At 36.8% G+C, this 23808-nt stretch overlaps 1 protein-coding gene across 4 annotated transcripts in view; it reads right to left on the bottom strand.

The window, feature by feature from the left end:
• Positions 1-5724: 5724 nt before the first annotated feature.
• LDB3 (LIM domain binding 3) overlaps positions 5725-23808 on the bottom strand; it is a 106487-nt gene continuing 88403 nt past the window's right edge. For 3 of the 4 annotated variants that reach the window (XM_056495642.1, XM_056495643.1, XM_056495644.1), the window contains 6 exons: positions 18623-18750; positions 12933-13239; positions 11558-11738; positions 9252-9372; positions 7821-7936; positions 5725-6633 (listed from right to left, as the gene is read on the bottom strand). In XM_056495642.1, coding sequence (XP_056351617.1) covers positions 6544-6633; positions 7821-7936; positions 9252-9372; positions 11558-11738; positions 12933-13239; positions 18623-18750 — 943 coding nt within the window. In that variant the 3' untranslated portion in view covers positions 5725-6543. Of the gene's footprint in view, positions 6634-7820; positions 7937-9251; positions 9373-11557; positions 11739-12932; positions 13240-18622; positions 18751-21443; positions 21492-23808 lie in introns of all 4 variants that reach the window. The other variant, XM_056495646.1, reaches the window with a different exon arrangement.

Below are 23808 nucleotides of genomic sequence, written 5' to 3'. Positions count from 1 at the left end.
AAGGAAATCAGGATCTCAGCTCTGAGTGTCCTCATATATGTCCCATACATGCATATAGGAATTGACTGCTTGCATTAGTCAACATGAAGATTTCTTTAAATGAAACTAAACCTCGATCCCAGCATTATTTTCCTGTCTACATATGATTATATAATAAAATAATTTAAACACTAAATCATTCTTTTGTTTTGAAATGAGATCTTCAGTTAAGGCTATAGATATTTATTAAACCTCCTAAAAATCCAAAACATCCTCTTTAATCCACCATGAGAATAAAACAATATAGAACAGTAAGTTTTCTGGCTTTAGTGTAGCAAGCAGCATTCTTGCCACAATTACTGGAAGAATCATCACCTTCATTCAATTCCAGGTTGTATTTTATCTACATCTTCTAATTAAAAGAAAATATAACTCAACTCTTTTTTAGTAACATTATGCACAGTAAAACTAAGTAGAAGCAGAATAATTTCCATAATATCTTTGTCATTAATGAAAATAATCTGATTTCTAAAGTAGTAAGATTAGAAAATACTTTTGTAGTAGGGGCAGATTTATTAATGATACTTTATGCATACTAATTTATTATTCCTGAACAGTTATAATCTGGAAAGTTTTAAAGGAAATATGTTTTGTTCAAAATTTTAGCTTTGTTAAAAAAAGTTTCTTCTTGTCTGTATTGCAGAGAAAATTCTTGTGACTCAGCCTGACAGTCCTTATTAGTACAACACACGTTTGTTACTGTTTTCTTTTGATGTAATCTTCCTAAGAGGAGAAGGAACTGCATTTTAACAGCTATCCAAGGGCATATTTCATAGGCAGACAGCACAGAATTTATGCCTGAATATAGTCTGAATCTCACCCATAACTCTGATTTGCCTGGGAGAACAAAGCATTTCATTGTGTATTCAATAATGGTTTCAGCAATCTTATTCACACATTCCTTCCTTTCTTAATCAACAGAAACTGGCTGAATTCAAGATGTGTGATTGGGGTGGGAGGGGGAAACAATGCCAAAGCCTATACTTTGAAACCACCATTTTCTTCAGAGCAAGAATCTATCCTTTAAGAATCTCTGTAAAGAATCCCTTAATGCAACACTTGTCAAGCTATTTTGCACCATGTTCTTTCCTAATGAACTTTGCTCTATTCACTTTTTCCACCCTGTCAGCTGGCATGCTGCTCTGCTTATGCCTCTATTGCTTCCAGTTCCAGCAAATGAACTCTCCAGGGATCACAGTGCACAGTTTAGGAAGCACTGTCTTGTGCAAAGGTTAAAGGTCAGAACAGACAATCTGAAAAACAGCAATTTTGATCTGACAAAATACTGTGTACATCTGGGCATTCTCTTCAATTGTGTTTCCTTATGCACATTGTAAACAGAAATCAGGGCTGGAAAATAAAATCAATAGTGCACAAATCTGTGATTCCTGATGCTGTACTTGGTAATGGCATCAAAATCCAAGTCTGTTCATTTATCATCTAACCTCTTAATTATGTTTAATATACTTAGTTTTATCTCTAAAATGCCTGCACTTCTGAGGGGTGTGCAACAGGAATGCACAAAATGGCTGTTTTTGTAAAACACACAGTTATATGAAGTCATCCCTTCATTTGTACATATTTCTTGGCACTAGAGCTCAATGAGGGTGTTTAAATATTTTGTGTATTTTAAACAACTTTTGCTAAAAAAAAGTAGAACACCTACCTGAACTTATGCAGTCAAACTTTGTTTGCAGATGCATCGATGTAACTGAAGACAGGATTTACCCACTCCTTACAAAGTTACTATCAACAGTATTTGTTGACACAATAAGTTCTGGGACTATACAGGTCTTGCTAAGTTACAACATGTACTGTTAGCAGACTGCATCTTTTAAACATACTAATATTTGTTTAAAATGGCATTATTTGGTCAATAAAATATTCAAGACTGATGTACAATGAAGTTGAAACCAATGCTTTTAATTTTTATTTTCAGGTCTGAAGTAGAGAGTACAAGTTTTGTATGCTTTCTTACTGATATTACACGGCTGAAAGCTGTCAGCTGTTCACATGGCATATTAATAAATATACCCAAATCGTAAAGCTTTAACTGATTTTGCACACTGATTTTTATTACTAGATGGTTTTATTCCTGTTGGCACAGATAATCCATGCAAGGTAATTACTCACATCTCATAAATCAGCAGACATTATGTTCTGAAATAACTAGGAACTTAGGAAAAAATATCTGTCTAAAAAGCAAGGGCACTTGTGGCATCAAGTCAACATGTCAAAATATTATAAAACCTAGACTCCTAATATATGATCACTGCAGGCAATAAATCACTCAGTTTCAAATTCTGATGCTTATAAATATTAAACAAATTAATATCCACTACAAGAAGACGAGTATTGCAAACAAACATTAGTGTGCCCAGCATTAGACACTAATGAATGTGTTCAGTGCTGTGGACATTCACATTATTAAACATAAATACAAGAAATCTTCAGCAAAAACATTTCACCCAAAGTACTGACCACTGAAGGACCAATAGAAAAATATTTTTCCTTGTTTTGAATTGATTTTAGAATTGTGTAATGTGTGAACCCAATAGAGCAAAAAAAAGCCCTAAGACTGTTTTTTTTGTCCAGAAAATAAAAGTAGCCTTCTTTGGAAACATTTAATTTGCCCTGTTCTGCAAAAAGAACACCAAAAGAGAGAAAAGCATTTAAAAACATTTGAATCTTTTGACTGCAAAATTATTGAACACTTTTTAGTTAGGCAAAAGACTGGTCTTTTTAATTGATCATTCAGAGGTACAGTACCTTTGTTTTATTGGGTAAAACCTCACATTAATTAGAATGAAAAGAAATATTCAGAAGAACTTAGGACTTATCCCAGGCATCTCTTACAAGACATAAAACATAATCAAATACACATTATTAATCTTGCATATTTTTGTACAACATTATTTTCAGTGATAGTTAAAAGGCCGTATTTTGAATTTTAGAGATATATATTATTATATATATGCATTTTACTCTCTCCATATCACAAAGGTGACATAGCAGAAGAGTATCAGCAGTTGTGTGGTATTCTACCCCTGTGAAAATTAAAATGCTACATTATTCACAAATTTCTGGTTCAGATATGTGCAAAAATGATATCTTCATAAAGATTCAAGGGCGGGTACGTGGATTCCCTATTTTTGGACCACATTATGAAGCAGCACAAGTTATAACAGAAACTTTTTATTACATGATAATCCTCAGGGTATCTCTGTTCTTCATTCAGAGATATCATTGTACCTCATATAGTAATATGTAAACTAGCTTTAATCTCACTTGCTCAGACACCAGCTGGAGTCAGGGCATGTGCTACAGTGCGGGTTCTCTGCCCACGGAAATTTCCAGGACTCTCTCAAGCCAGTACAGCTCCCCCTGAAGTCTGTGCTGCTGCACTTTCACTGCTGCCACCCTGCAAGCCAGCTCGGCTCTGCTTACATACACTGCATTCCCTTTCCTGCAGTCCAGACTTCAGATTTACCAGATTGTGTCCTTGCTCCCCGCTCCTGTACATATTCAAACCATCTCTCTGGCTACTGTGAGCTACCCTAATTTCTTACTTGGAGCCCTCTCCCTGACTGTAGTGAGCCATTCTGGCTGCCTCACCCTGCCCCACCCCAGCTGTTTGTCATGGCAGCCTGGTGGCACTGGCCTTTCTTGGCTATTCCTCCCCTCCAACCCCAGCCCCAGGAAGGGTTTCCCACCTCCTCAGTGCCTCATGTTTCCCCACTCAGCCAGAGGCCAGCAGAGCCCCTGCATTCTGGCTGCCTCAGGTGCTGTCCCCTCTGTGATCCCAGCCCCCTGCCCTGCCCACACCGAAGCCCATTTCCCACACCCCATCCCATGCCAGTCACTCCAGGCTGACCTGGGCCACTTCAGCTCCAGTCTGGGCTACCCAGGGGCCCTGAGGAAGTGCAGCCCCAGCCATGCTTCCTGCCAGCAGCTTTTCACAGACTGCGCTCCCTAAGCTGCAGCCCCACATCTCTGGCCAGATCCTAAAATGATTTATCCTTCATGCAGACCGTAAAGAGGAAGCTTATAGGGACATTGAGGGGAAGGTGGAGGGGAGAATGAGGCACACACATATAAACACATGCAGATCAGAGCTGAAAGACCTCATGGATTCTCCTGAGGCAACCAGCACAAGCCCTTCCCATGGAGCCTGACCCCCTATTCTGATGCTGCAGTCAGAGATTAGTCCTGGTCAGTGGCCAACACTGACACAAATCTGCCTAAAAATTATCTTCAATGCAGTCTCAGTATAGAGTATGCTGATGTGAATTCTCTCAAATAACAATTAATAATAAACAGCATTTTTTGAATGGCACTGAAAAATGAAAAGGAAATGTAGATTTTTCTCACTGTTGTGAATATGTATTTAATGAAGTCAAATAAGAATGGAAAAATATTTAACTTCCATAATTATGATTTATTCCTCTGGAGAATATTATGAGCCAGATCTTTGGATTTTGTAATCTATGGGACCATATTCACACCAGCCCAGCACCGACTGAAAACAGAAAATTTGCTTGCTTATTTAAAAAAAAAAAAAAAAAAAAAAAAAAGCTTTGCATATAATGTACTAGTGTTTTAGAATAACTCATGCATACAAAAATCTGACCCTGTAGCAACTCAGATCAGATCACTGCTAAGATCAGTGAAAACTAAGATACCTACTAAACAAATACAGGTCATTCGTGTCAAAACTGCCACAGGCAGTTAAAGCTGTTATTTTTGTCCAAGATGCAGACTGCCTGCAGCTAACTTAACTCTTACTTTAGAACTCCAAATTTCATTTATTCTTCCCCCAAGCTTTGTATAGTTTTTCATCCCTTAAAAGACACACAAATGAAATGGGCATTACCCATGAGAGGGACAAGATAGACAATGTTATGTAATTTTTTGCTACACAAGGTAAAATAGGTGCAGATGGCACCAGCGTGTGGCCCACAGAAAGCATCCTCAGCCTCAGAAGTATTAATTCAAAACTGTCAGTACTGCAAGCTGTCAACACACACATCATAATTCTCACTTAAATGAGTAAATAAAGCTTGAATGGTGATTAGACTTTCCATCTTAACTCCATCAGACAGAACTGCTGTCTCCAATATAAAAGTCATTGATATTCAAAAATTCAAAAGTATTATCAGTGCTACAAGTATTGCTTATTTGAAAAAAAAGAGTTTTATAAATAACTGTTTGAATAACTTGAAAGTTGTTCTCAAACTATTAGGATGGATGCCTAATATAGCTATAATAACCTATATAGCTATTAGAAAAGATGACTGTATGGTTATCCTAATTGTTGGAACATAGCTACTGTTTTCCAATGGCAAATACTGCTACAATTCATGATGTGTTGCATTTAAACTAAGAAAAGGAATAAAGAGTATGTGCCTGCTGCCTTATGAATTTTTGATAAACATTCATTCACTATAAGAAAAAAAATGCCTTTTTCCTAATTATGTGGGATAGAGTAGGGAACTTTTGCAAGCTATCTCCCACAACCTAGCTGTGCTAGATTGATGTGTTTCTTCTGTGTTCACCAGCATGAAGGTCCAGATGTAGGTTCCTACCTCCCTCTGATATCAGTGGGAGTTAGAAACCAAAGCAAGATTGAATTTTGGTTTTTTTTTTTTTTTTTTTTTTTTTTTTTTTTTTTTTTTTTTTTTTTTTTTTATTTTTTTACAGGAGTAAAGGAAAACTGGTTTTGAATTAAAAGCTGGCCTTTCCAGCCAGCTTTATTCCATCCAGTGTAAGAGCAATTCGGAGAAAGCCAGTTGTCCTTTTCCATTACAATTTGAAAGTGAATTATCTACTGTGCACAAGCCATGTGCACTAGCAAGGCTGACCCAACCATTTTATTTTCAAACTGTTATGGGTTGTCACCTAGGCTTCCCAGCTACATATGGATTCAAGGCAGACTTATTATTTGGAAAGAATCTAAAATATCTGATGCTATGAGGTAGCACCACATCATAATGGAATAGCACTCACTTTTCCTAGAGGAAGCCCTAATCTATTTATTTCCCTTTGAAAGCTACAGCCCTTGGTTCTACAGATGACTGTATATATGGCACTTACTCATTCTTGCTGTGAAAGAAAATGACTTAATACAGAAGTATTTTTCCAGTTGTTTTTAAACACCAGTGTGTGGTCTAGGCAGTAAAACTGCTGTAGGTAGTTAACTTGAAACTATATTTGCACATTACTTTTTATATTAAGGTTTTTAGCTAATTTTGATATTTCCCCCAACTGTTGCTCTAATAATGGACTAGTTCATTAGCTCATTTGGTTTTGACTGTTCACTCTGTAGGTTTTGGTATGAACTTTGCAAAGAGCACATTCTGCATTTATGAAAGAGGATAAAGTTAAACTTGAAAAGTACCAACTTCTAGCTTTTACTGAGAGAAATGCTAGCCATGGTTATCAACTTTATGATTGCCCAGTTAGTCATCTGTTTTACCCCAGCATTACTGACTACCAACTCTGCTTTTAAACATTGATGGCATGGGCATGCTTCTTGCACAGGGGCTTGTCCTTCTTGGAGTAGAATGGCTGACCTTCCAAATTCACATGGCATACCTAGAATTAATAATAAATGCAATCAGGAATAATTAAGGAAAAAGAAAAGGGAGAAAGATATGACTATCAGTTTCAACTGTATTGCTCTTCTGCCCATGCATTTCTTTGGTAGTCATTAGGAGTCATGTATTGAATTGCTGTTGATTTAGCTCACTGAAAGAAATAGAGTTAGGTCCTTAAAAAGACCCCTGCTGTGAGAATTGCATATTAACAACATATAATAAAACTATCACTTTCACAAAAAATGGGGTAGCTAAGGCAAATGAACAAGCAAAAAGAACATGAAATATTCAAAGAAAGTGTCTTTATAAGTGATCAATATTTATAAGTGATTAAGAGCTGTTAACTTGTGAAGGAAACTCAGTGTTCCTTTCTATGTTAGAATTTCTAAAAGACTTCAGTTTTCACAAGACACTTTTTTGCAAAGCTGGTTTAGCTTCAAATATTTATAAACATTTCTATACTTTCAACTATTCTACCTAAATTTTAGACTTAAACAAACATTAGAAATTGTCACTGTTGGTTTGGTGTGGCCAACATACTATTTTTAGGTAATTAGATATTCTAGATATTATTACTTTAGAAAAAAATATGTTGCAGAGCTGCTCAATGGTATTAGAACCAGATGAAAGTACTGTTTATCATATGGATTTTTCTGCTTTGTGTGCAGTGTGGGAATATGGCCACACTCTAGAGCTATGTGCACACCACAGATTGATGAGTTTGACCAACTTCTATGCTAATTACTTTTCATGCTCTCTAAACAGACTTCTTTTTGCAAGTTTCAACAAGCATTCAGCATGGAAATACAAACTTCACTGCTTTGTAAGTAAGATTATGGTTATACTGTTCAGTATGGTGTTAATTTATTTTTAGTCTTGCTCTATCTTTTTTTGGCAAACACTGGAAAGAATAACAGCAATAGTGGTTTGTACTACTGTTTGTACTATATAAAACTGGATGTTTTATTATAAAACACTTATGATGGTGAAATTTCATAATTCTAGTAAAAGTTATGGAGGAGAAGAAAAATTACTCCCATCCTTCTCCAAATGCAAGTTAAACATTAAATTTCATCCCTCTGCATCCATAAGCATATGTTAGTTATTACTGCTTTCAGGTTTTCTTATGTTATTACACAATTTAGGAGTATAAAGGAATGAGATGGTATTTGATGTAGAACCTACAGCACAAATAAAGCAGGTGTCATGCCAAGTATGTCCAAGAGCTTCAATGAATTTATCTCCAGCTTCAACAGGATAATCACAGCCATGACATTTTGTGCTGAACAAAGCAATATAATCTAAAATAAAACAAAAAGCAAACTTAGAACAAACTCTTAACATAATCATATTACATCCAAGAGAAATAGAACATTTCCAGACAGTGAATATTTTGATTGTTTTTGCTCAGTTTCCTACTACATTTACTGAAACATTCCTACCGAAATTTACTTCTTTTTTTTCATTATTTAAATATAAATTCAGTCCAGAACCACCCCTTAGTAAGACATTTATCATCACAAAGCTAGAAGACATACAAAAAATCCACGGAGTTTGAAGTTATGTTTCTCACATTACTTTCAAATTAGCTTTTATATATGTGGAATATATTCATAGGACAAATACGGTTGTACAGGAGAGTCTAATGACAAGGAAATGTTACAAGTTTCCATGCCTGGATTAATGTTCCTTTTGCATAGAGAACATTATAATCAGCCATATTGGCTGATTAATACATCTTTATCAAGTGTGATTTGGAAAGGCTTAAGGTTGAAAAAAAATAATGGAAATTCCAAAGGTATATGGAATTCATGAGAGTTATTTGATGTTCTCAAATATTACCAATTTTAAAGGGTAGGTACCCAGTCAGTCATGCTGTATGATTTTTGTTCTTCACTAAGAGCTACTCTGACTTGTAAAATTTGAATTGCATAACCATGAGGAAGGAATCTCCAGAGAGAAGTAGGCCAGGAGCTCACTGAATGCACAAGGGGAATACAGAGGGAACACTGCTTAAGCCTTAACCTCCTTCCTGACTATGTCAGGCAACTCATTTGCATGGCAAGTACCATTTTGGGAAAACATGGCCTTTTCCTTTCTCAGTTGACATGAAGCAGTTTGTTGTAGCAGCCAGGAAGCAAAATCTGCTCTACCATGTGCTGCACATCTGTGTAGAACCATCTCTTCATAAGTGTTGATTGAACAATTCTAGGGTGAGGCAATAGCATCAGAGGTCCCAGCTCCAGCGACTCAGAGGGATTGTGGCCAGCCCTAGAAGACTAATTTTATATTTCTGGTGAGCAGAATCTACCAAGCAGGGGAGTGGAAAAGGGGAAAATGTGTAAAGAAAGAAGTGCAAAGTATGGTAATACATAAGGGAGAGAAGTGAGGGAAGGCATTGAGGACACTGAGGCAAAGACCAGCGCTCTGCCATTCTCTCATATAAACTGGAGAAAAATACAGAGACACGTGCATTTGCATGTGTGGAGAGTGGAAACAAAATCTATGCTGGATGGGTAACTGGTAGTATTTTGTTCACCAGCTGCTTTATTCTTATGTTGTTTCCATTAACATGAAGCACACAATTACTGTGCAGAACTGTCCAGACTGCCATACCTTTCTCACAGTAAGGTTCCCCGTCCTCCATGTGGAACAGGCTATTCCCAAATGGCTTCTTACAAGCAGCACAGACAAAGCAACTTGTGTGCCAAGTCTGTCTTAGGGCATGCATCACTTCCTGTAAAACAAACAAACAAACAAAAGTCTCCAGCAGGATAGCCAGCCCTGCAACTTCCTCCTGGAGAACAAACACATGGAAGAGATGCTCTAAATTCTTCCCTTCTGTATCAGCCAATTCCCCTCTTCAAATGAAAGAATTATGACAGAAATTGGACTCCTTTTGGAAAGAAAGAGGAAATAGGACTGCAAGCTTTCTAGAACAATGTATTTGCCAAAGTGAAACAACATGGTTCAGCCAGCAGTTTGTATCGACATGCCCAGTCGCTGTTGCAAGAGAGATTCTGCACAAAGATTCTGATTATTTTCTCCTTTGTTTTGACACGACCAGTATGAACTCTTCAATGCAAGAATATGATTTATTAAATAAATTGTAAAGAGTAATTTTCTAAGATCAAAAATAAGTGGTGTAGATATTTTGCTTCAAAATAATATAGATTATGTAGTAGTTTCTTTACGCTTCTTACAAGAACAATTCACAAACTAATGTAAAAATCTCAAAAAAAAAAAAAAAAAAAGAAAGGTTCTTTTCGTTTCTGTGATTAGTAAAAATGAGTCTGCTTGTCTGTTCCTAGACCATGTGTTTATCAGAAAAAACCCTTATCCTGTGCAACTGATGTTCTCCTCAATTGAGTACACCTAGATTTTATCAGCTTCTTACTTCAGTCTAGTATGGAGAAATCTCTATTACTGCTTCATTCTTTCATCAGACATTATTTTCTAAGTCCAAAAGCTGGGCTCTGATGCACAGCTACCTGCTAATTTGTCAATCTTACGTGTAGCCAGGATGATGTTTGACAGTGTATCTCTGTCCAATAGCCCAGATTTCAAAGGGCCAGCTGCATAACTGCTGTAAATTAACTTTGTTAACTTCAGTGAAACAGCGTTGATTTATACCAGCTGAGAATCTAGATCCTATTTTATGTTGCTTCCAATTATACACATAGACTCTGATTCTCTTTTAAAGATTGTTTTTAATGTCCACTGATTATGACAAAATGGATTGATGTCCTCTTCCATGCTTTCAATCCAGTGAATAGACAAAATAGTCTAATTTAGATTTGCCATACATCTCATTAGAGAATCACCATTTGAGATTCATTAACTTCTGTTACTGTTTGCAAAACAACTATTGCTGATAAATAGGTTTGGATCCATTTACGAACCTCAGTGAGGTAAGAAGCAAAAATAGCTTGAGAAATCTTATTAATATAAATGGAGGCAGCTGGCATCTTTGCTATTTTCCCGATGAAAATCCATAATGGGAAACTGATTTGTGCCAGCATTCATTAGGTAGGTTAAGTCAGCACTCTGCTATAAATTACTCCTTCTGCTGCAGTAGCAAATGAGACTTGTTTGGAGCCAGAGCTTCACCATCGATGTCTGATGATGCCACCCCTAACTGGCAGTTGCAGAGAAGAGCATCTGTAATGCCAACATGTAGACAGATGTCAAAAGATGACAGCTAAGCAGTGAAAAACCAGTCTGGGACTCCTTGCTTCTTAACTGCAGTCATACATTCACTAAAACTGCATGCATAAAGATACTGCTAAAATTATTGATGACATTCCAACCCCACCACCAGCTAAGGTATGTGGAGAACAAATTAAATTGTGCATTTAGTTGTACATGAGTCCTTTAAGACAAAAGTGGCATGTATCTTTGTGGAATTCAGATCTTTGTATTTATTCCGTATTTTCCTAACTACAAGAAGCAAGCAGAATTCCTCAACAGCTGTGCTGCTAACAGTGAGGTGCAGCAAGAGCAATGGGCCTCTTCCCAATATCACTGATTTCTCTACTGAAATTTTTACTAAGTCCTGTGTAAGAAATAAAAACCCAGTTCATCTCTCTTACTATAAGGAAGAGAGATAAAATCAACATAGTGTGTGTCAGACAGCAAAAAACTCTCCAGAAAGTGTTACTTATTTTACACTCAGTGAGATGTTACCTGGATTACATACTCTATGAACTCAATAAGGTACTGAAATATCCAAGACTTCAGATGGATAGAACTTATTGCAAAATAATTTATTTTTCCTTCTGAAATAATCAACAGGCTGGGAAATAAGTCTTAAAAGGACAAAATAATAAAGCATCTATATTCACTGCTTATAGTCTAAACCATTACACTATTTCAGGGATCCACACAGTTGCAGAAAGGGTTAATTAACCTTGTTCTCTTACCCCCATAATCTTAGTGTGGCATCTGGCACAGGTTGGTGCAAAGAACTGTTCATAGCAGCGCTCACAGTACACACTGTTCTGCTCCTCCACAAAGCACATATCAGCCAAGGATGTCTTGCAGTAAGCACAATTGAATTCTTCTGGGTGCCAAGAGCGGCCCATGGCTACCAGGAAAGGACCTCTGGAAACAAACATAATTGTCTTATTTGGATTGCAAAAAAAAGGATTGAATGACCCTGACTGCAAACCCACTTTGTCAGACACCACGTACACGTGTAAGAAGCTACTTGAACCATGAGGTGCATATTAAAATAACATTCAGAAACCTGAATAGAAGTGGTCTTTTCCAAGAGCATTACTCAAAACACACTGGTTAAAACATTTCATTATTTTTTGGTCTCATACACTGCATTTACAGACAACTCTTGGAAAAATCAGTAGTTTTCATATCTGCATAGCTGTAAGTCATCTTTGTAAGCAGATGCAAAGATGAGAGGAAAAGGCCAAAGGCAAAAGAAGATAATGCTACTATTTGAAGCCATGAAATACCAGGCACACCCACACTTCACAACAGCTCCTAAAGTCTTCTACCTTCTTTCTGTCTGAGAGCACTGCATGCAGCATTCTAGAAATGTCATTCTATCAGGTGACCACTTGCTGTCTCATTATGTGGAAGCCACATGAAATTCATTTTGGTGATTGACTCTAGTGATTGTAGTTAGATATGGTGATTATTACTGGAGTATTTCCATTCCAGAATGTATCAAGGACAATAGCCAGCAGTTCCAAATCACCAGACTAGCTCCTTTTAGTGAAGAAGACTGTCGTTAAACCTGGATTACTTAAAGTTGGATAGCAGTGCACAGGCTAACAGTAGGCACTGGTCCAGCAGAATGAATTGGGAGAGAAGGGAGAGGCATGCTATGAATCACTGCTAATAGAGTGTAGGCATTATCTTTCTCCAGACACAAAAGCAACAATTACATTTGGCTGCTGTTCCAAAATGATGCCTCGTTCCTTTTCTCTCCACAATCCCCCCCTCTGCCCCAGCCCCCTAACTCTCCCAATGAAATTGCATGAACCTCCTTCAAAGGGTTACCTTAGAACCAGAAACCTGTTTAAAATCAAGCAAGGATTTGCTGCAGCATCCAAGAGGTAAAAAATTAGCATGTATAACTTTGCAGTGATAAAAAGTGAACCACACAACAACAAAATGAGCTCTGGAAATGTTAAATTAATGAAGCAGACAACAGACATCCCTGCTGGGTAATTTAACAGAGTCTTAGGCTCTGGAACTGTATAATAATGTACAATAAGCAGTCTCTCTGATACTTTCTTTTCTGCTTCATCCCTGTTCAAAGGCCCATCATCTTACCGAATGATGCTGTTACAGTGCCCGCAGAGAGGAGTCCGGCTGCTGGCTGGGAAACGCTCCGCCCTCTGAACTGTTCCCCGGGCTAATGCAGGGGGCTGGGAGGGAGCTGAAGCTGGAGACGGGTAAGCAGAAATCGTGGCAGGAGATAGCACTGGAGCACCCCTTGGTAGGATGTGCTTTGTGACAGTGGTGGTGGATTTTCCAGGTGCAAATTTCTGGGAAAAGGAGTCATCTGTTACCCAGGGAGGGCGACTCGCAGGCTCCGTGTTGGCAGGGGTGTAGGAATGAACTGGTGCTGGTGCTGGTGCTGTTTTCAGTATCCCAAAAGAAACCAAGAAGGATTTTAAAGACTTTTTCTTCTACTGTCAATACAGTAACACTTACCAAAGGGTACTCCACGACACACATACAATAAAAGCTTTAGATGATAGTTAATTATGGCCTGTCCCATTATTGCTCATTTATTCTGGGCTGAAGCCAAGGGTATCAGCACAATCACTGACTTTTAATACACATGCATTACAGAAATCATTGCCTGCTGGCTTTTACAGATTTTATGGAGACCATTGTCAAGATCATCTCTCCATTTTCTAGTAGGAATAGATGTGGCAATTCTGTGATAATTTCAAAGACTGCCATATACTTGGTTTTAAGGTTAAAAATAGAAAAGCCAGATAATATAGTAAAGTTTTAAATAAAATTCCCCAGAATTTCAGTGCTATGCTTAATATTCGATTATGATATGATATGATATGATATTATATTAATTTTTCTACATTTAAATTTTTATATAATTTAATTTTTAATTAAATTAATTAAAATACAACATGTTCTACAGATGTCACTGTTATCTATCATTTGTAGGTTTATTCCTAGGTTTTTGAAGAAAAACAGGCTCCCACTGGGAACAGAGATAGAGAGCACTGGAAGCAATACTGAGGGAGCCAATTCAGCTCACATGACCAGCAAAATAAAGCAAACAGCACTTAGAGGAAGACCAGAATTGTGGTTATGACTGATCTCAGTTCAGTTCTTGGCTCTGCCACAAACTTCCTGTATAACTTTGAGCAAAGCTAAGTGTGTCTGTGCCTCAGTTCCTGTGTGTTAAACAGAATATTATCCTTTCTCTCTTCCACCCTTTGACTAGCACATAAAACCTTTGGTGCAATCTGTCTGTTGTTTGTGTGCAGGCTCTAATCTTGGGTGGAGCTTTATCACATTAAAATAAGCAGGAGCCAGGGCCTGCCTGCACATAATGTCAAGTTTTCCCAGTGCTCTGCTCTTTTCAAAATGTCAGATCTTGCATTATGTAGAACTGAAGTTTCTGCCCAAGAAACAGTCTCACTTTGCCATTAAAGGAGCACTAAAAGCGGTTTCCCTTTGCAAGGAAAACAAAGCAAATGACTGAAAAGAAGCTTGAAGAGCTGAAGTGTTTTGCCCAAATGAGAGAGCACAGGTTTGGGAAGAGAAGCCAGTTCTCCAGCAGTCTGGGCAACATTCCACACAGTAGATCCCAGCACCAAGAAAATCATGACCAAATACAACATGTACAGGTTTATGGGGCTTGCAGGTAGAAAGGGATTTCAGCCAAGAGGGTTCTGAAACATGGATCTTTCTGAATAATTATATGGTGAGAAGATTATGTTCAACTTAACACCTCTACCTCAGCCCACAAGCTGCCATATAATAACTTACACTGATTATTGGCAATTTACAAGTGCTTAAATTGCATATAAATCAACGCAATGTGATCACCCTTGTGATCTTTTTATTGAGGTCAGAGTTGAATCTAGTGCATTTTCTTGATAAAAATTTCTTATGGTACAGCATCAGCAATGTTTCTGCTTCATAAAACTGTATCCCACCTTAGCTTGAGGCTTCTTCTTTTTTTTTTTTTTTAACTTGGAAATGGTAAACAGTATTTAAAGATTTCAGAGCAGAATTTATATGCAATCTCTTTAGATCCTGAGGCTCTTGCTTTCTATGTATTATGGTATTAAGACAGGCAAAATTAAAAGTAAAAATTTCATCTCATTGGTGAGTTCAAAAGGCTCCCATCTATGAGGTGAATTAAGCAAAGTGACTTCAGCTCACTTCACTACATTCTCTCTACCTTCTATTTCTTTTCACTCTTTCTTTTCTATTTGCTGCAGTAAAATAAAGAAACAGAAAAAAGGAAAGTAAAATAAAACAACAAAGTGGGATTTTTATTTTCCAGTTACTAAAAGGAAGCACTGGTGGAATTACTGCAAAGAGACAAACACTGCGTGTCTGCATCTGCTCTGAGTTCTCTTTTCAGCTGTTATAATTTAATTTTACAGGCTTGACTTATTACAATTTTCGTCCTGTGAACAAGCTGCAATTATTATTGCTTCAAAATAGTATCACTACATTATAATAGAAAGATTTCACTAACTCTGAGATTTTAGCAATTGTTATTAAAAGGAAATGATCTTACTTTCTTAGAACTACATCCTAAGCTTAAATGAACAATTCTTTTGTCTAAGTAGCTACTGCCATACACATTCACCTTGAATATTTATATATTCCAAAAAGGCTTCCAACACTAATCAGCAGAAAAAAGGGGCTGTTAGCTGCTAGAAAAGTACTAAGATTCAGTATACCAGAGAATATATTCTCAAAATTCCAGTATTGTACAAGTTGACCATTAACTGTTAAAAAATGAATACTACAAATAATTCAGCACCTTAGCCTCTATCACCTTGTTTGTCTCAGCCATCACATTCTCTTAGAATAGGAAAGAATGAATGGGATTATTGTTCTCCTGAGAGAACGGCAGGAGAAGAGGTCTTTCTTAACAGGAATAGGAACAAGCCAGTTCCTTGCTTCTGGGGAATTTGGAAATCTTCCCTTAAGCTCTTCATTTATAGTCTATGGCTATTTTCTCTCCAGACAAAAAGGAACATTACCAAGACTCGTTTAGTAAAGCAAAGATTTATAGAGTCTCAAATGCTTTGGTCACACACTGACTTACACTGTGAGAACATTTTTTCTTTTTTTTTTTTTTTCTCTTTTGTTAGTAAATGACAAAAGTTTTACTCTTTATTATTTTCAGTAACAAATTAAATTAATAACCACAACTGATATGGCTTGTTCTACTTTTAGTGGCCATCCTTGAAGCCCAAAGTTTTCCCATATACTGTTACAGTACAGAGTAGATGACAGACAAAGCAGATGATGTTTTATAGGGAGACACTATTCTTATTTAGGGGAACTAAAAATGAAATAATGGTGTGGAAGCTGCTGATTTAGTATTGAAGGTGCTTAGAATTCAATATAAAATTCATTAGGAGCTGTGGGAATCTCTCTACCAATTCCTAATACACGAGTAGGCTCAGTTGGACTTAGGGATTTAAAAGGAAAGATCTGCTTTCGTACATTTAGGTATTGTGTTACTTCGTGGCACAGAACTGGAGCTGGAACTGCTTGGGATATGTGAAAGGCTAGCCTGGTCTGGGAAAGCCTGTGGGAAAGGAATAACCAGGTATGTTCTGCCATCTAGTGGGCCTTCTTCAGAAGAGAAGTCTGTGCTTCTTTAAAAAATGGGTTATGAAATTTAGGGAAAAGATTTCAGAGTTCACAGCTTTCTCTACTGGCAAAAGCTAAAGATCTTTAGCAGCAGAAAATATCCCACTTGAGTTGGATTAGGGAAAGTGTAGACTGCTGGATAAATCCCATCTGAGCCAGGTATTTAACAGTGCAGTTTCATTTTCAGACTTGTTTGAGTTTGTTTGGGTTTTTTTTCAATCTGACAGATTAAAACAGCCTTGTAAATCCTCTCAGCGACTGATTCAGGTGTTTCTGTATTGGATATATAAGCCTGTTGATTGGTGTTTTAATCTGGAAGTTGCTGCCCTACATTTCCAAGGGAAGATAATCATTGACAAAGTTGGATGAGGAGTTTTCTAAGTGGTTTGTTGTCTTGGTGGTTTGTTTCTAAGTACTATTTTCCCATTTGTGAGAGGAAATGCCATTTCTTCCCAAGTGGCAATTTCCCATTTGCTCTGCAACTCTTTCCGAGGCCAGCTCATGTTCCAAAACTACTCTGAAGTGCTACAACATCAAATATATAACATTTTAAAAAGGTACTAGAACAAGAATCAAACATCTTCACTAAAATCTCTGCCTGAAACCTCTCTTGTACCTAAGTCACTTTAGGGTTCAATAATGAAGGTATTTTAAAATCCCTTATTGGATATTTTGAACTCCTAAACAGTACAGGAGGACTTTTTTATTTCTCTACAACTATTTAAGCCTTTATTGAGAGGCAATGAGGCCCAAAAGCAGCAACATAAGGAACTGCAAAGGAAAGCCAGCAATGTAAGGAAGTTCAAAGAAGATGCCTGACCCAGGAGAAAACAAAAGCCTTTCCTCTTATTCCAAGTAGAATTCAACAGCCAGCTTTGACTTTACCAGATCCAACCAATAACTGGAAATAGCTGCAGATGTATTTCTGTGGTTTGTATGTTTAACTGGAATTTCTCCAAGTGAGCAAAGGGCTTAACATCAGTCAATGTATTTAGGAGATATTTTGACTTGCCACAGTTTGCTCTCTTCTGCATTATAGAAGTAAATCTGTTGTCATCATCTTTTCTTTCTAAAGATAATAGCATTTGCCTTGAGTGAGAACATGGTATACATTTGTGCACTTAACCAAAAGCAAGTGAGGAGGAGCTGAAGGTTTATTTACTTTGAGACGCTTAAATAGCTTATGAGAGCTCTGACTTGACTTTTTGTACTTTAGGTCTCAAATATAAAGATCAATTGATTTGTCTGTCTGCACTATGTCTAACTAAAATTCCTACATTTGCTTTATTTCAGTAGATCCAGAAATAGAACATTACAGAAGACAGAGTTTAAGACTGTTAGAATTCTTAGCCTTTTCATATTTATTTGACTGTAAAGATATAAATCAACTTTTTAATTCTTTTGCCTAAGATCAGAAAAACCTTAATTTGAAACAGAACTGCCATTAGAGTTATATTGCTGCCTCATTTAATTCATTCAGTTTGAAGGTTCACATTTTGGTCATCAATGGCTTTAGAAGCTCAGACAATTTGTAACAAGTTAATACCAAGGGAATTTAAATAATATCAAGGAGCATATTTTCCAAATGAATGAATAGCCAAATATATTCCTTAAATTACTAGATATCTGAGAAATGGAATAGCATTATGAGATGCTGTAATACCTCATTCTTTATTTCAAATATACACCTAAGTTTGAGAAGTTCAAGATACAGTCTTACCTATTTTGCAAATATATCCTACTCAAGTAAACTCCATTTATTTTACCTCCTTCCTGAGCTGTGAATTCTTTAGCCATTTTATCAGTTCCGTAGTGTCACAGGGCTCCTAATTAGATACACTGCTATTTTGCAAATGTATGTCTTCTGAAAAATCATGCTACACATTTTTATTACGCTTTCCCCTCGCTTTTATTTTCCCCTCTGTTTGTTCCACATTTTAACTCTGAAGCAGAATACAAATACAATATAATCCTCAATCTTCAGGTAATTTGAGGCAAAACTAGCAACATTTAGTCCCACAGATATAAATACTTTCTGATATGTCTGTGTGCAAAATATGTGCTTTCTATATTTTCTTTTTCAAAAAGAAATGTGTGAGCATTTTTTTCTGAATATTTTCAGTACTTTGAAGTCTCCTTACCTGGCTGGTAGACAGACGGTTTTATGCTGGCAGTAGTAACAACTCTCATTTTTGAAGCAGCAGAAGGAGCAGGACTTTCACTGTAGCTTCCAGAAACTGGCATTGATGTATATGACTGGGTTGTGTTTCTAAAAGCAAAATGTAGGTGTGAATAACTTTATAAACAGCAAAAGTAACAGATCTGGCAGTGTCCAGAGCACTCCAAGAGGAACTGTCTGTGAGAACTACAGAGAGAATGCTGGGAGATTCATCAGTCCTTATCATTGCTAAGGAAGGCTTGGACAATTCTTTGGAAAGAAAGATTAGTCAAAAAAGGATTTTAAGTAATGGCAAGTTTGCTCTTGTTGTCACAGAAAACAGCTTGCTGAGGGAACATGACAAGTTTGAAACTCTCAGTTTAACAAGGGATCAGACTTCACAAAGCTGCATACAAAGTTTGTGTTTTCTGTTCCTCTGCAAACAAAAAGGCTTGCTCTTGTCTAAGATAAATCAGTGAGGGATATCTGGACTTAAAAATGAACTTGCTCAGCACAATTACAACTATTACAAATGCTATTTAGTATTTATATACCATTATACTTCTTTCAAAAATATTGAAGCGACCTTTGAAATTTTTTCTGAAACTCTTTTCCCTATTTAGACTGACACCAAGATTTACATTAATTTTCTTCATGTTCAGATTCGTCCTTCAGAGAAAAACATATTATATGCAATATTATGATGTATTTTCTTGCCGTCCTAGAATAAAAGCATTTGCTCAGGATTCCAAACATCAGTAAGAAATGGTTTATCTCTGTTTTATGACTTAGATGGTGATTCTCAGTTTGATTACAGTAACAAATTTAAAATATACCTCTTCTATCTGCCATTTACTTGGGATGATTCTGTTTGTAGTGCCTGTGCTTCACAGACTGCTAAAAGAGCATCACAGTCAAAGCAAGAAAGAGAGAATAAAGAAGTACAAGAGAAGCAACAGATAAAGGAAGGGAAGCAACAGGTAACAAAATGTGTGCAGTAAGAAAAACCTATTCACTACAGAACATTCTTCTCACTCACCCTGAAAACACAGTTTTGCTGCTTTTTTTTTTTTTTCTGTTCAGTGTCAGTCTTCCTAGGAACTAGATCTATATCTATTTGTGCTGACAATTAAAGAGTTATTTCCACAGTGGGTTTGTCTATAGTAAAGTATTTGTCAGCAAATGAAAAAAAAAGCATCCAGCTTTCCCAGATTATTGGTCTACCTTGACTTTACTTTCTTTAACAGTGGAAACAGATGCCATCTGGAGAAAAACACATTTTCTCCAGATGGGCAAACCCAGCAGATTTGACCCAGTACAGGTAAGAAATACTCTGAGAAATGGAAACTTTCGATTTTTAATTTCGAACAAAATAAACCTGTCCTCAGTGTAGCTTTTTGCTGCTCTGACATTGTTTCTACTATAGATCTAGTTTGCATAGCATTGCTGCCTCAGGCTAATTTATTTTGTCTATTTAGCAAGACCTAGAAACTTAGCTATTGCTACAATGGATATAGCTAATTATTTCTGTACCTAGTCTAGGGCTTAGGCCTGGATTTGCTTCCACTATACCATGAGTGAACACGACTCTCCAAGATAAACTATTTTAGTGGGCTTGTGTTCACTGGAAATTTTGTTGTGAACTGTGCTGTGATTTTATAACCACCAAAGCTATTCTAAGCATTGTAAAACTTTCTGGTTTCCATTTTGCCATCTATTTCCTGATGATACCTCCTGTGTGGTGTCTAAGAAGGCACTGTGCTTGGGATCACTGGACAGAGGCCATTGCTTCTACCACAGCACGGGGGCATGGACACTGGCTTCACCAACAGCTTTCAAATTGCCATTGGCTAAACACACCATTTTGACTTCAAGATTTGTCCTTATTTTAAAATCTGCTACTCAGGGTAAACTAGGCAGCTCAGTGAACAATATTTACAATGTGGATTAAAAGTTAAAATTATGTGTTGCACAGCCTTAATCTGAAAATGTCATCCAGTCAGGAAAGTCTACTTCCAGATGCACAGGTCCAATGGTTAGAAAGACTCATTTGAACCTCTCTTAATGCACAAAACAAATAAAGAAGTTCTGAAGCAGATTAGTAATACTTAGACTGTCATGAAGAAAAATGGTTATTCAAAATTCAAGTGTTTTCCAAATGTAATAGCATAGTAAAACCATACCACAAATTTCCTTGTGTTCAGGGAAATGAAGCTGAAAAAAAACCCCAAAACAACACCTTGCCCACACACACGCATTCATAGTACCAAAATCATAGCAAAATTAAAAGAAGTACTGAACACTTTTAACCCCTTTACATGTGTATGATGCATATTAAATACAGTAAGGAAGATAAGAAGGCTTGTCAAAGAAAAATAAAGTGTTATACTACATCATTAAGGGTTTAGTGAAATAAAAGATTTATCAGAATATCTGCTCAAGAACAGGAAATGGCATGTGATTAAAAGAACAAAAAAAACCCATACAAGAAAGAAAGAAGGAAATTAAGAAAGAGTAAAAAGATGTTTTAAGAACCAAAGATGCTTTAATGGATCAAGAAGCACTGGCATCTCAAAAAGCAGTGAAAGCAACCTTATTGAATTTATCTGTAGCAGTCAATGGCATATGACAGGCAGCAAATTAAATACCGGCTCTGAAAACGATTAGTTGTCAGAAAAAGAAAGAGTAAATATTTCATAGCAGATCATTTTTATGTTAACGCTTCACTAGATGCCTACTAGTAGCAATAAACTGGTTTGTTAAGTGTTTTTAAGGTAGAATAGCTGCACAAAACATTTTTATACCTCTGCTTTGACTGGTAGCTGATGGAGGTGGAAGAATGCCGGTTGAAACTAAAATGAGACAAAAGTGGTATTTGAAAAAAATATACACAAAAGATCTTGCCCTACCATGAATTTCCTGTGAGTAAGAAGTGCTCTTAAATGCTGAAGTAAACAATATGTACATATTTATAATCATATAAGATAAGTATTACATTTAATTTTGTTTTCTTATTTAAGCTGGGTATCACAGTGAAACCTGAAGAGTGGTAACAAGTCAATGAACTGAGTATATTTTCCATAAGTCACTCTCATCTGATCTTGTTATTTGGTTGTGGAACTCCAGTTATTTTTATTAGCACAAAAAAAAAAAAATACAAGGGATTTTTCTCAGTGTCATAAGTTTACATTGCATCAAATCTGAAAAGCAAACCTTGAATTAACCAAAGGCCAAAGATCAGGGATGTGCCCCAGCTTGTGAGGCAGCTTGGACCACCCCACAGAAAGGACAGGCTGGCATAGCTGAAGCAAAAACATCAACCCACCATGTTCAGTTTTTGCCTTGCAGAACCTTTCTCCTGCTACAGTCTTAGGTAAACAGGTAGATTTTGTTTTCCTTGGGGAAATAGCATAATTTCAGAACATAAATGAATCATTTATGCAAATACAGGAAATACTTGAAAGGCTGCACAATGTATGATCTGAGAAACAAGAGGATTAAGAATGAACAGAGCTCCAGTCTGCAGGGCAATGCAGGGCTACATGGCATCAATCCCATCCCACAGGGGCACAGCCCACATTTCCCAGAATCACCAGGAGTCTGCCTTATGCCAGTTATCTTCCTAACTTCTGGAGAAGAGTTTTTCTTTCCTTTACCATGGACACGGTGCTTGCACGAAAATGTCTGGATCAGAAGCTACACTTGACTTTTAGAACCATAATTTTAACTCTTTCCATTGTTTCTCCTGGTTTTGTATTCCCAGAGTACAATTCCCATTTCCAGGGCATGGGATGCCCTGCTTTAACCCTCTGGATGGAATAAACCATCCCTAAAGAGCTTCAAGCTTATTCAAAACTTTGCTGCTGTGCTTGCATCTTTTAAGTAAGATTGTAAGTGGAACAGATAACAGTAAGTCAGATTTCACTGCAGATGTGAAAGAGTAACACAGGCTGTTAAAGATTAGTGATTTACTTCACACACTCTTCTTCAGGAACATTATAAAGATTTTACTCATGTTAAGTGTTATGCATATGCTCACAAAAGCTAAGTCACTATAGAACTGGATCTACTAAAGTTTAAAATCAGATTTAAATAGTTAAGAATACTGATCAAGAAATCCTCCTGTGTTCTCTTGGTGGATTTTTTAAAAGCATCTAAAAGGAAAAAAACACCAAACACTGGAATAATGGTGATAAAATCTCAGCCTCATCTACCCAAGAATATCCTCATCCTGTAAATCAGTGTTGTAATTAAGGTCATCCACATCTTATTTTGAAATAAAATTATATTAAATGTTCAATACTCCTTTCATGTGTGTGAAGCTGAAACTGGATTTTTAAATCTGTATTTTGGCATGCCAAAGAATTGCTTAATTTCTACATGAATATTACCAGATTCTAAAAAAATTGAATTAATTTAGAAGCCAATTCTAGCCCTTACATTTGAATACACTAGCTATAATACACAACACTTTTTAAAAAAAACATGGAAGAAGTGCCCAAGATAAAGAACCTATTCCAGCTGCAAGACAGCCATTCAAAAAACCAACCAACCAACCAACCAACCAACCAACCAACCAACCAACCAAAGTTTAATTCTCATACTTGATTATCAGGGAACCAAATTTGTACAGGTCCTACAAGTCTCTGTTTTGCCCTTATGTCCCAAGACAGTGGCATTTGCCTGTTGGTAACAGGGAAGCAGATGACAGCACCACACTTGTGTCATCCATTGACAAAGAAGCAGCACATAGTGTTGATATGCTGTAAATCTTTTATATGTGACCAAAATAATTTTCAGGTGCCAGCAAAAGGTTTTAGGAGTCTGATTAATGAATTTATTTTTGAAATGGACAGCTGTTTTTCATAGATTCACAGTATCTTTGTGGTTGGAAGAGGCCTCAGGAAGAATCTGATCTAACCTGCTGAAAGCAAGGCCATCTCTGAGGTCAAACCAGGTTTCTCCATGTTTTAGCCAGTGATGTCTTGGAAACCTTCAGGACTGGAGACACAGCCTCCCCAGACAAGTCACTTCCTTTCAAAGGGGCAGGAAAAGCAGCAATGGTCCATGCCAATCTAATTTACTAATTTACTTTCAATTCAAATGTCTCAATATCTCACTGTCATCTTCTTATCCTAATTAATTTTTTTTCACACTGATTAGTCCATA

The sequence above is a fragment of the Oenanthe melanoleuca genome, chromosome 6 (genome assembly GCF_029582105.1).
Source record: "Oenanthe melanoleuca isolate GR-GAL-2019-014 chromosome 6, OMel1.0, whole genome shotgun sequence".
Classification (NCBI taxonomy): Eukaryota; Metazoa; Chordata; class Aves; order Passeriformes; family Muscicapidae; genus Oenanthe; species Oenanthe melanoleuca.
Note: the sequence above shows the minus strand (reverse complement) of the source record. Positions and strands in the feature narration are given on the sequence as shown.